The 13,921-nt window shown below is 34.3% G+C and overlaps 1 protein-coding gene and 1 pseudogene across 2 annotated transcripts; one reads left to right on the top strand and one right to left on the bottom strand.

The window, feature by feature from the left end:
• Window positions 1-2,238: 2,238 nt before the first annotated feature.
• On the top strand, window positions 2,239-5,081 carry LOC114735079 (uncharacterized; annotated as a pseudogene).
• A 3,053-nt stretch (window positions 5,082-8,134) lies between these two features.
• On the bottom strand, window positions 8,135-12,188 carry LOC114735080 (uncharacterized CRM domain-containing protein At3g25440, chloroplastic). 2 transcript variants are annotated; one of them, XM_028922734.1, is made up of 4 exons: window positions 11,994-12,188; window positions 10,744-11,017; window positions 10,251-10,652; window positions 8,135-9,553 (listed from the first exon to the last, which is right to left on the bottom strand). In XM_028922734.1, exons 1-4 carry the CDS (start codon window positions 12,065-12,067, stop codon window positions 8,378-8,380), a joined length of 1,926 nt encoding a protein of 641 aa, XP_028778567.1. In that variant the 5' UTR covers window positions 12,068-12,188; the 3' UTR covers window positions 8,135-8,377. The 2 variants fall into 2 exon arrangements, with proteins under 2 accessions (XP_028778567.1, XP_028778568.1); XM_028922735.1 differs by having other exon boundaries at window positions 10,428-10,652.
• Window positions 12,189-13,921: the final 1,733 nt, after the last annotated feature.

Below are 13,921 nucleotides of genomic sequence, written 5' to 3'. Positions count from 1 at the left end.
ATTAGTTAAATGAATCTTATATTAAGGACCGGAAGAGTACAAATCTAGGTTCCAGTGATTGGGTTAAAAAAGAAAGAAAGAGATTTGTAAATATCGTGATCGTAGATATATATTTGCGACTTGTTCGCATGAGTGACTAAACTGGAAGTTAATGACACGGCTAGACTAGATGATGCCAAGTCAAAGGGGACAGAAACCTCATATGATTGGAAAGAATACTCAAATTTGACGACTCAAGTCTTGAATGTTGCTAGCTAGCCTCTCCATGTTCAATCAGTTCAAAAGCAATGAAACTTTCAACTTTTTCAAATCTTCAATTTGCCTTTTTAGCGCTTTACAGAGTATTACCATGTTCTGTCTTACGATATGACCAAGTCCACGATTTTATTTTTCTCCCAAAAGGGAAATCACACACAATAAAAATATCAAACTTTTAACATGCTCCAAGGGTTGTTTTATCGGGTAAAAATTTAAATTTAACCTTTTCAAGGATCGCATATCCAATAGTTTATAAGGATGTTTGAGTAAAAATCAAATCATAATTTTATAAGTAATTTTTTATGTGAAAAAAATTTTATCTCGATTTATATAAAAATATTTTTTAAAAATACTTTTGAGGCATTCAATACCCCTATATTTATATAGTATTACCTCTTATTCTTAATATAAGATTTTGTTTAACTTTTATTTTGGTCCTAAATATAAGACTTCAATTTATTTTATCTCTAATATTTATTTTTTAAGATAATCATTCTAATAATAATAGTTACAAACAATATACTTAGTTGGTAAGGATATTTTATAAAAGATAACACATATTTATTATAAATAACTAACTTAATTTATTTTCTTGATCTATTCAAATTAGTCAATTAACTTTTATATTTAGACCAGAAATAATATTTATCAATGAAAAACAGGTAAAAAGATAGCCGTTGGAGGGAAAAAGGACAAGTTAGATAACTGCATTAACAGAAAACAGCGTTAATATATATATATATATATAAATATATATATATATATATATATATTGGTCCTTTTAACTAGAAGAAACCGACTCCCGTTGATTATTAGAGATATCGATTTCATCGCAATTATCCTCTACGATCTCTAGCACGGAAACGAGTGTAGTCCAGCAATAACAGCCTCGGGTTTCGATATCATCCGAAGACTACCGATTTTTCCATACTCCATCCGCTCCTTGTTTCTTGTTATTTCTTATTATAGGATCTAATTTTTAAATGGATTTGTCTTTTTTATAAGATTTTTTTTTAAATTTGTCTGAATATTAATACAATATTACTATTTTACTCTTAATTTAATATATCTAATATATTTTCTCTTTATTTATTTCACTATTACTCTCTCACATTCATCTATTTATATATAGAGGTATATTTGGAAAAAAACTGTTTTTGCTACATACTATCTCCGGTTCTAATTATAAGAATTAGCTGACTAATTTGAGGAGATTAAGAAAAAAGTTAATTTAGTTATTTGTAACAATATGTGTTGTCTTTCATAAAATATCCTTACTAATCAAGTGTATTGGCTAGAATTACTATTGTTAAAAGGATTACTTTAAAAAAATGTATAAATATGAAAACAAAATAGATTGAGATATATTATTTGGATCAAAATAAAAATTAAATAAGGTCATAGTATTAATTATTTTTAACTAATTTTAATTATTTCCTAATCATACTACCTCCGGTCCTTAATATAAGATCCTGTTTAAATTTTATTTTGGTCCTAGATATAAGACCCAATCCACTTTGTCTCTTATATTTATACGTTTTTTCCAAGATAGCCCTTCTAACAATGATAGTTTTAGTCAATACACTTGATTAGCAAGAATATTTTAGAAAAAACAAGACATATTTAAAACAAATAACTAATTCAACTTATTTTTTTAATTTTTTTAAATTAATCAACTAACTCTTATAATTAATATCGTAACTAGTATAATCTAGTTAAAAAAGATCCTACAAGATCAGTAGTGTCATCAATGGCTTGGCCACGTGAGACAAATCCTTCGGTGAGACAGTAATCACCCTCCCTAGACTTTTCTATGTCGTACAATTTTCTGCGTTATTTTTTTTCCTCGAAGACGGCAAAAAAGTTTGCATTTTGTAGGATTTCCTCCCAATTTCGTCACTTCATTTTGGGACATACCATACTCGGCATCCCTCCGCTGCTCTGCACATAAATACCCCTCCTCGGAATCCATTCTTTGTAAAGGGGTATCCGGTGAAGGAGGGGAAAACCCACCAAACGGCTATTATTGACGTTACCAGGTTGAGAGAAACACAGAGAGACAGAGAAACCCGGAGAGAGAGAGAGAGAGAGAGAGATAGACAGACAGGGCCTCAAACGTTCGTGGCTTTGTCTGTTTTTCTACCCATTTGCCTTATTGTCTCTGCAATTTGTCTCCTTGGTTTCATGTTCTTCGGGTTCATCTTGTTCTTCCCTGTCATCTTTAGTTTGAAGGGCTTCGTAGGAGAAGCAGAGAGGAGAGGAACAGAACACAATTGTTCGCGCGCTCTTTGTGGTCAGGTTTGTGTTTCTTCGTTTGCTTCACGATTGGGTTTTCTTTCTGGTTAATGTCTCTCCACTACCATGAAATTCTGGGTTTGTTTAGTCTTTGGGTATCTTCAGTTTTGTTGCGTTGTTAATATAAAATGGACTCGAAGAATTCCTATCGGGTTTCACGCGTCCCAATTGTTAATGCTATTTTCATTTTTAAATTTTTGAGTTAGTTTTATGTCTGCTTCTCTTTCGACTTTCACACCTAACTCAGTTTTGATAATCAATGTTTTTCTTTCGTCATGGGATATTTCGTGCGATTTCAGTTCGTCCAACTACCCCCATGGCCCCATCTCTCTCCCTCGTCCTTAAACCAGTAAGTTCCAGCATGCTTTATCCTACGCATCTTGGAGATGTCAAACACGATCCAAATGTGTACTTGAACTTCTCGTTGATGGGTCTAGGATATTATCGATGATGGCCCGTCCATTAACAGTGTATTTTTAAATGAACAATTTCCGTCTCTGACCCTCTGGGATTTGAAGAGCATATTTCTGTTTGGCATTTGAATAGTCTATATTGATTTTCAATAATGGATTCTTCCGCTACCCTGTGCCTTCTCTCTTTCTGGACTGAAAGGCACGTTTGCTTTGCAGAATTACAGTAGTTATAAACTTTGTTCTTGTTGTCTGTGTATGCGCCATTTTGAATCCCAATTCTCTGGTGTCCCACAAACTATTCCTTAATGAAAAAGTCGAGAAATGATGCTTTTTGTGACATAGTTGCAGATAACATTAGTCTGTCATTGTTCTATGACATTATGTGCGACCAAGCATGTGAATTGATTAGATTTCTGTTTACCGTGCAGCAGGAAACTCACTCAGCATTGAGTATGTCAAGGGTCGGGCGTGTTTTGCGGGCGTTGGACTTCAAGACTTGCATATTTTTCTTTGTTGTCATCCCACTAGGCATCTTTGGGATCTATTTACATGGGCAGAAGATCACATACTTTAACATTAGTCTGTCATTGGTTCTATGACATTATGTGGCGACCAAGCATGTGAATTGATTAGATTTCTGTTTACCGTGCAGCAGGAAACTCACTCAGCATTGAGTATGTCAAGGGTCGGGCGTGTTTTGCGGGCGTTGGACTTCAAGACTTGCATATTTTTCTTTGTTGTCATCCCACTAGGCATCTTTGGGATCTATTTACATGGGCAGAAGATCACATACTTTCTGAGACCACTTTGGGAATCTCCTCCAAAGCCCTTCGGTCAAATTCCTCACTATTATCATGAGAACGTATCGATGGAGAATCTTTGCAGACTTCATGGATGGGGAGTTCGTGAATCACCAAGACGAGTCTTTGATGCTGTTTTTGTTCAACAATGAAGTCGATATGCTTACTATTCGTTGGAAGGAATTGTACCCATATGTGACAGAGTATATACTCCTGGAATCAAACTCAACCTTCACTGGATTGCCCAAGCCATTGTTTTTCTCAATCAATAGGGACAAGTTCGAGTTTGTTGAGTCCAGACTGACATATGGGGTTATTGGAGGGAGATTCAAGAAAGGAGAAAACCCTTTCATTGAAGAAGCATATCAAAGAGTTGCACTAGACCAGCTTCTGAGAATTGCAGGTATAGAAGATGATGATCTTCTGATAATGTCTGATGTTGATGAGATTCCTAGTGCTCATACCATTAATCTCTTGAGGTGGTGTGATGATATCCCCCAAGTTCTTCATCTTCAATTGAGGAACTACTTGTATTCTTTCGAGTTCTTCTTGGACAATGAAAGTTGGAGAGCATCAGTTCACAGATATCAGACGGGCAAGACAAGGTATGCTCACTATAGGCAATCTGATGTCCTCTTATCAGATGCTGGTTGGCATTGTAGCTTTTGTTTCCGCCATATCAGTGAGTTCATATTTAAGATGAAAGCTTACAGCCACACCGACCGGGTGAGGTTCGCGCACTACCTGAATCCTAGCCGGATACAGGACGTGATTTGCAAAGGGGCAGACCTATTTGATATGCTTCCTGAGGAGTACACATTCAAGGAGATCATTGGGAAGTTGGGGCCTATACCTCATTCTTATTCAGCAGTGCACCTTCCTGCATTTTTACTGAATAATGCAGAGAAATACGAGTATTTGTTGCCTGGAAACTGCAGGAGAGAAAGTGGCTGAGTTTGAAAACTCGAAATGTGGCTGCAAATCAGTGCCCTTTACGCCAGAAAGGAACTCCATTGAATGATTCAGGGCCGTGATGAGGTCAAGCACAAGGAAACTTGTATACCAAGGAACTCTACTTCATTGTTTAGCTCTGGAATTTTGGGAATATGACAGGAAGCGTATCTAATTTCAAAAACTGGGGTTACAAAATCTAAGCCATGTAAAGATGGAATCTGAGCTGTATAGCTCTTGCCTCTTTTTTGCAGTCCTTCTGTTTTGTACCTTGTCTTTGGGTATATTATAAACCCTAATTTGGTTAATTGCAGCATGGCAATTCCCAAGCTTTTCTGGTGGGACTTGTTTCTTCTTATTGTTATCTTTGCCCCATATTTCTGGCTCTGTAATTTTGTTGGTTAAAACGGGAAAAAAAAAAAAACTTTGATGGATTCCAAGTCCAGAAGAGATAAATCATAAAAGGGACATACTTAAGTTTGATTAGTCAACTTGGGTAATACAATAAATGAGTAAAAAATGGTGAAAAGTGGTGTGTGGAGGGAGGATGGGGTTGACCTGATGAAGTTGGGAAATACAAGGAGGGCAGAATGACGTGTGGTACTGCAAGACTTTGCAAGAATCGAAACCTGGTGGGCCAACCAGACAAGACAAGAGAGGAAAGTGCCATAGTGGGACTTCGACTGTTTGAACCTTTTTTATTTTATTTAAATATTCATATATCAGTTTATGTATGTCGCCGTGTTTTTAACTTCAATTTTAATGCATTTTAATCATTTATATGTAGCATTTCAGGAAAAATTTTTTTTTAATAACTCCTAAAATTTTATAATGCAACTTAAATAATATCACAGATAGGGAAAGGAAGGGCATGGAGATAGAAGATTCCCAGTTCCCACCAAGTGACTGTCTCAATCTTGAATGCTCCGTTTAATTATTTTGTTGACTTTTCCAGGTCCAACCTTTCCATCTCCACTAAATCCCCCAGTTTCGATCATCCTGTTTCCATTTATCGCCTTCAATTGTTTGTAAATTCCACAACATAATTTTATTATACTTACACGAAATATGCCTCTTAATTAAATTTTGAAATTATGGATATTGGTTTTGTGAATAATATACTCTTAAAATTAATATTTATCCATCAATTTCAATATCAATATGTCGAAGCACGCAATTCTGGAGTCATGGATAGTGTGTAATCAAATTTCACACAATATATGAGTCTCACATCTCCTTTTTTTTTTTTTAATGGCTTGATAAAATTTAAACACATTTTACTTTCAATATATGAGCTTCCTTACTAAGCTCTTGTGTTTGGTCCTTAATAGATAATGAAGTTCATAGTTGGAGCAATGAGACCCACAAAATTAAATTTTAAAAAGAAAATAAACATTTATGCCATATGTCACTCTTATATTAATCTTACTAGTCAATTGTAAGAATGATTATAATTAAATTATTTTTAAGCTCTAAATCTGTACCTTTCATTTTCCTGTAGGATGATCATTTAATAATCCTCTTGGCTTGACCTGGTCGTGAGCTTCGATTTCTATCTTGGAAGGAATAGTCCTTGGTCCACAATCTATTTAGACTGCTTAAATTTATCTTTTTAATTAATGATTTTGATTTTTTGGTTTGGTATTTTTAATTTAACTTATGCTTATGATTTAATGGTCGGAATTATTATTTTTATATTTAATATCAAAATATAAATATTTTAAACTAAAAAAGTTAAATGACGGATAGGTTCAGAAAAAGGTTAACCAAAGAATGCAGTTAGGCCCATTCAACAGGAGTTAGTCGGTCTCTCCTGTATATATTTATTTTTCGCTAACTAGTCGTTCGGTTTAGTAAAAAAAACTAGTCTCTTATAATATAATAAATTAGGATTTAGATCCCTATTGAGAGAAATAAACATATTTAGTACTCCTCTGGTCCTTAATAAGGACGTAATTGTCGAGTTGATTTTAGTCTTAAATATAAGACATATTTCTCATATTTATCAATTTTTTCTAAATCACTCTTATGGATCTCCCTCAACTATAATTAGGTAAAAGAGGGAGTGAGGATATTAAAGAAAATGATTATGATATTTTAGGAAAAAAAACATGTCATATTTCTTATAATTAATTAACTTACCTAACTTTTTTAATTTAATCAGGTTAGTTAAATAGATTATATTACGGACCAGAAGAGTATTTGATAGTGCTTCAGAATTACTTCCAATAGAAGAATACAAGTAGTTAGCAAAAACTAAATATTTGGTTCCTATCCATATTTGGTGATGGATGGTTCTTCAATTTTTGACGTTATTTTGTTGGATAACATTATGCTTTTCAAACCAATCGTACTTTTTATAATCTACAAATATTAAATATTTTTTTTATATATTTACAAAATTTTTGTTGCCGGGCATATATTTACCATAAATATTTTGCCATCATATATTTACAAGATTTTACTATATGCAAATTAACATATTGACATTGATTGATGAGGGCATATCTGGCAGATAATTACGGAGTCTCTTCTTTGCCTTTTTTTTCCGTTTTTTTTTTGGTAGCAAATTTGATATGAAACTCGACCCTTGAAAATTCAAAATTCAATAATTACGCGTCTTTCTCACCGTCCTAAATTATATGACCTCTTACGTGGAATCCATTTGCCGGTTTTCTCATACCTGGAAAGTGTCACCCGCTTCTTGTTTCAACATGTGCTGATAATTCAGTCCTGAAAATAACATTCTAAATATTAATTCTTTAATAATCGATTATATTTTTAAATGTTTCAATCAAAATAATACTCCACGTAAATTACAATCAATTCAATGATATAGATACAGACACACATATTTATATAGCCAGAGCATCCATAGTTGTTCTTTTGAAGTGATGACTCGAGTGAAGTGACATCATTTATAAAGTTTTTTTTATTTTTCTAGAATTTCGTTAAATGACGCTTCTTTTTAAATAAGTTCAAATCATAAATTGACGATCACGAAAACTTGCGCATACGCACATTTAAAAAAAAAAAATTCAGAATTACCTTATTTGTTAACTAAACATTTTCTTTTGACAGTATTAGAATAGCTTGAGGAAGTTCATTTTTTTTAACCAAAATTGGGGAAAGTTAATTTGACGACAAAAAGTCTCCAAAATTTACCTTAAGAACATTTCAAAGAGTAATCTGAAACATGAAACATATTTTGAGAAATCAAAATAAGATTAGAACAGGACAAGTCTGAGCTTCACAGTGGGTCTTTACTAGTAAACGACGCGTCTTCTCCAAGTTGCAGACCCCCGCTCGCTTGACTTCACAAAACTAAACTCTCATTGACGCGTGATTGAGGGGGCTCCTTCATTTTCCACAAACAATAAAAGCCCACATCTGTGTCAACTTTTTCGGTTCAATTCCTTCACTGTCAAGATCATTCAAAATATATTATTTTCAGATATTCCAAGCGTCTACCTCAAGCCCCTTAAAAATGCTGCGTTCATACATGAGGAGTATAATACAACGGCTTTTTACCACCAAGGGACCAAGTGAATAAACCAATCATGAAGGGCTTAGTGCCATTATAATTTTTAACTCTTGACTGATTATGTGTTCAAGCCATCTTGTCATACAGAATCCACAATGAATGATGAATTTAACGGGCTAGTCACTGTCCCATGCCTCATCTCCATCTTTTGGGCTTCTCTTATGCCTATAGTCATTTTCCCTCTTTTCATGCCCACTGACCCTCCAAGTGTGGCTAAACTCTTCCTCTGAATCTGAATGCCACATCCTGTTTTCTGAGTCAATGGCTATATCTTCGGATCCAGATTCTAAACTCATCGACCGTGGGTTTATATCAACTCTTCCAATCCCACCTTGCTTCCCTTTCATACTTTTTGGAACATCAAATCTATCCCAATTTTGGTCAGAGTCGTCACCACCAGCCCCATGATGCCTAACACCATTTCTATTGTCCCTCTTCGTGTGATATGCGTACTTGTCCCCACTATTGCTCTTGTAGTTACCACTGCCACTGAACTGTCCTGATGATTCATTTTCTTCCTCGTCAGACTCCCACATCGCATTGTCAAGATCGCTGAACGTACTTTCTGAATCGGAATCAACTATGCTTGAATTTTTCCTAAATTTACCTTCGTGTGTATTAAAACTTCCATTAACTTGGCTCCTGCCAAAATTACTTCTTTTTTCCTTCTCCGCCTTACTCGCCTTGAACCTGCCTTTAGCCTCGCTAGATTCATCAGAATTACTGTCTGGATCGGCAGGCCACTTCCCATCATAATCATCATCGTCGTCACCATCAGAGAATGTGTTGTTTTCAACATCACTATCACTAGCCTGCTGCTTAGCAAGTGCAGTCTGTCGAAACCTTGAGCCTCTAATCTCACCATCATAATCATCATTTCCAGGGGCATCAAATTTTCTATATCTTCCTCCAAATTCTTCTCTGTTCCGGTACCTAATTCTGCCAAATTCTTCTTTTTCTTTTGCCTCTTCAGCCTCGTATTCTTTATCTGCAGCATCTTCTATCTCAGCAATGAATCGGTCTAGCTCTTCCTGGTCACTATCCGTAGAAGGCTCTGGCTCTTCCAAATCTTGGACATTTTCTTTAGCCGACAGTTTGCCTTCATGAAAAACATAAGGGCTTCCTTCTTTCTTGTCAATAGCATTGAAGAATGTTGAAGCAACTCTCTGGATGCTGGCCATGGCAGTGGGATCCTCAGGATTTACACCCATCCGCCTGAGCTTCTGCTCTATTTGCTTTATGTTTAACTTTTGAGATTCAAGAGCTTGCTCAAATCTGGCCTTAAAAAGAGCCTGCATGCGACAGACAAATATATTACTTATGCTAAAATCAAGTTCTTGCAGTAATGGAAATCACAATTAGCGACCATAATGGTGAACGGAAAAAAAGGTGTTTATTACAGTAGACTTAGCAGTCTTTAGTCTCCTGACCACATTCGAACATGTCAATATGTTTATTAGTCAGCTACGTAAAATATCATCATTTCACTTGGGGTAATTCTGTGGAGAGCTTTTCCTCTTTAAGAGGTTGAACTCTCTCCAGGAAAGAAAGCTCCATCTCTTGAGAAGTAGGGCTCTCCACAGAATTACCCTTTCAATTAAATTATTCCATGATTAATCAATCAGCAGCATACTATCCTAGGCACCTATTTGGTTCAAGTAAAGGATGGTTTAAAAACTAGCTGCTTTTGCCGCTACATTTATTAAGAAACTTCTTTCATATTGACTATCTTATCATCACAAACACTAAAAATTAGGCAAGCATCATGGCTTTTCCAGGGTAATGAACAATGCTAATTTACTGCATATTGTTCAATAATGTCAATCCTAAAGCAAATAATTCATACTCGTGGAGCCAACCTCTTGGCAACTTAAGCAATGCAGAAAAATCATCATCTCTAATGTAATAGGTAGGGACATAATTAAACATGACAAAATAGGGTGGTATTGCTCAAATAGTAAATAAATATACAAAATATTGCAAACCTACCTTCCTCTTTGTAAGGGTGTTAATGGGTATCAAATTTTTGGGCTGGCGATAGTTTCTGCCTCGGAACATGATAATCGTTTTCACATTATGAATATTTATCACAATACCACCACTCAATCTTGCAAGCATTGTGGCCATTTCTTTGATTTTTTCCTTGGGGAAGTTGTCACAACAAACCTGAACAGTCTCATGAAACTTCCAGTGCAGATGCATATTTTGCACCACCCCACCAAAAACTCCTCGTACACCAACTGGAACATAATTTTTATTCCTGAATCCAATTTTTTTATAAGCCTGAAGCTGTTCAGCTGTTAATAGCTCAGGATCATGTCGAGGAGAAGGCAACTCTGGCAGCTCATATTTCTTGAGTTTTTGCAGCAACAATGCTACCTTCTTCTTGGCCTGCAATAGTTGGAAGGAAGGAAGGCGACAAATGAACGATTATGTGAAAAGAGCTAGGATAGATACAACCCATTTTCAATATATAACGTACTCTTTTGAGATTGTAAATAAGCCTCTCCTCCTCAGTCATTAGCTTCTTTTTCAATTTTTTAGCTCTACGAATCTCCCTTAATGTTTTACCAGATTCTTTCTGCATTCGCCTTTCCACCTTGCTCCGCATGCTTCTACCTTTTGATGTTGACATTGCTCGGGATGACACATTGAATGAATTCGATGGCTTGACATAAGAATGATAAGCAACTTCGTTGTATGGCTGAATTATGTTGCTTGATATATGCAGAGATGTATGCCCCGATATGGCATTCCTAAGCAAAAATAAATAGAATCAGCTTTATTCTTAAGCTTGAAGAGTTAAAGCTACTGAACTCCATTTTACTCAGAACGATAAAACCATACAAGTACTGTGCAATTTTATAAGTTGAAATTCACAGCACATGATGCAAATCAAGCACACCAATTGAGCAGTTTTCTAGATTTACGCTGAATGAATAAAGGCAAACAAGACAAGAGAAGCAGTATGAAAATAGATTTGTCACACAGTGAAAATTCTTTTTTGTCATAATTCCAATGGAAATAAAAACAAAAATTCTGAAACTTTTAAGCTAGATAAATCAACATGTGCACTCAGACTCAATTCCCTTCAGACCAATACTCCAATACTTTTTAAAGTGTACAAGCACGAATGAAAATGAGAGAGTATGATCTTTTGGTATTAGAAAAAGCAAGATATGATGGTATAGGACTAAGTTGGATTTGAGTTACCACGTCAGGATCTTATTCTGCCCAGAAAGTCAAATACTTCAGCAACAACATCAGTGAAAATGATATATCGAACCATTTTTTTAAACCATAAAGATAATATTAAACGATATTAAATTTCTAAGAAAGGCCGAGTTAAACTTGATAGGCTACAAGTAGAAGTCCGCGAAACAAAAAAGTATAACAATTGCTGATGAACTGGGATCAGACGCAGCGAAAAAATCATTCGAAATCCGTTTCTTTGTCTGAATAAAAGAAAGATAAAGGCTCATTCAACCTAAAAGAATTTGGCCACGCAGATTATATACAAAAACCGATAAACCCGACCAATGAAAGACAAGAAATGGGTCTTGTTACTATGAAAATCCGAGCTTCGAAGGGAGTCATAGTGAATTCAACCAATTCTATTATCTAAGAGACGGAATTACACCCCTGTGACTTCTCTTATCTACTCTGGCAGCTCCAAAATAAAAAAAAACAAAAAAAAAAACGGAGAGTACAGACAGAGCTAAAAAAACATACTGGGAGAGATTGGATTGGAGGATAGAGCATGCGAACTTCAAGCAATGCCTCCGCAAATTTCTTGCAGCGAACATTGGGCTGCTAAGGATCTTTTTTGTGTGAATTAGTTTACAAGCTTCTGCTTTTCATTGATTTCATGCTTCACCTTCCAGCAGCGTTGAGGTTTCTCCGTTCGGTTTGAGGGTTTTAGATTTTAGGTTGGGTTTGACACTAGAGGGGCCTAAAACCGGCCTTAGCTACGGACCCAGGCACCTAATGAAAATTTTCTTTTTTCTTTTTATTTTTATTTTCATTTATAATAACCCCGAAAATTCATTGTGACACCAAGATGTATTTTTCCACCGGCATTTGTCAACAGTTCTTCTCAATAATTGAATCCCTTTATCTATTAAATTTTTGCTAATTTAATTTGCATCTTTTTCATGTCATGCGTGAAATCCTAGAGAAATCATGATATTCAGTAAAATGACTTTCTTTAGGTTTTGCTCATTTATTAACTCAATCCAAAAGACCCCCAATAATTTTGACAGTTCATACCAAGGAACTATGTGAAATATGTCAAAAAAATTTTATTTCAATTTATATAAAATATACTTATAAATAATTTCAAACATAATGCCAAATGAGGTCTAAGCATGTTTGAGGTGAGTGCATTTTGCTGTTCTAGAACGCCATCACAAGCATAGGTTACAAACACCAGAAAAATATGCTTACAAAGTTTTGTTAGTTTTTTTTTTTTGGGTTATCCAAAGTAATTGTTCATAGGTTGGAATTTGTTGGTAAACTATTCCTGGATAATAATAATTAAAAGATTGCCAACATAAGTAAAAAGACTAAAACATACTTTTAGGGTGCGTTTCGCATCACGTTTGAGAGCCCAAACTGACTTCTCAACAGTAAAAGCCAGCTTCTATGAAATGGTGATATTTGGCTCAGCGATTTGGCAATTGACTTTTCTGCTCAAATGAGTTTTTTCCATAAGCTGCATCATCTTACTTTTGACGGTGAAAACCATCAGTGCAGAGAAGACTGGAGAGCATTTATTATTGCACTTTAAATTCTTTGCCTTCTTAACCTTCCTTCACATACATATCTCCTCTTGAAAAAACGAGAAAAATAGAGCCACGGCAAATGATTTATATACACACACATATATCCATTAAATATATTCAATTAAGTATTTCAGTATTTTTTTTTAAATTTCTTCATAATAATAAATTAATTTCTTTATTTCTAATAATTTTATTTTTAATATTTTCTTTATAATTGTCACATTATATACATTTAATATTAAATATATATTACTTAATAAAATTTATGTCTTTTTAATCATTTTGCATCTAAACTGACTTTTTTATTAATCATCCAAACAACTTTCAATTTCTCAATCTGACTTTTTTACAAAAGTCAATCCAAACATAAATCATAATTTACCATCTGACTTTTACTCAATCTGACTTCTGTAAAAGTCAGATTGCAAAAAAAAGTTACTTCTCTATCGCTAATTCAAACACACCCTTAATCCTTTAACTTTATATAAAATTTTATTTTGGTCTCTTAATTTTAAAAAATAAACTTTTAGTTCTTTAATTCTAAAACTATTAACAAAAAATAATAATATTAAAGTTCTTAAATGTTGATAAAATATTACTAAATATTAACATATTAAGTTTAATTTTCAAAACAATTATGATTGTTTAAAAAATTTATCATTTAAAACTAACAATTTTAAGATTAAAAAAACAAAAGTATACTTTTTAAAGTAAAAAAACTAAACTGAAATTTTACATAATGTTAAAAGACTAAATGAATATCTTAGCCTAGCTAAAAGCTCATACCACAGAACCACAGAAAAGTTCGGTTATATAAATATCGTGATTCAAATATGCATTCCAAAGACTCCCAGGTCTAGGAATGCATGAGATTTT

Source organism: Neltuma alba, unplaced genomic scaffold (assembly GCF_004799145.2).
Source record: "Neltuma alba isolate B1F8T4 unplaced genomic scaffold, ASM479914v2 tig00013177_pilon, whole genome shotgun sequence".
Classification (NCBI taxonomy): Eukaryota; Viridiplantae; Streptophyta; class Magnoliopsida; order Fabales; family Fabaceae; genus Neltuma; species Neltuma alba.
This window is presented reverse-complemented; position numbering and strand designations above follow the sequence as displayed.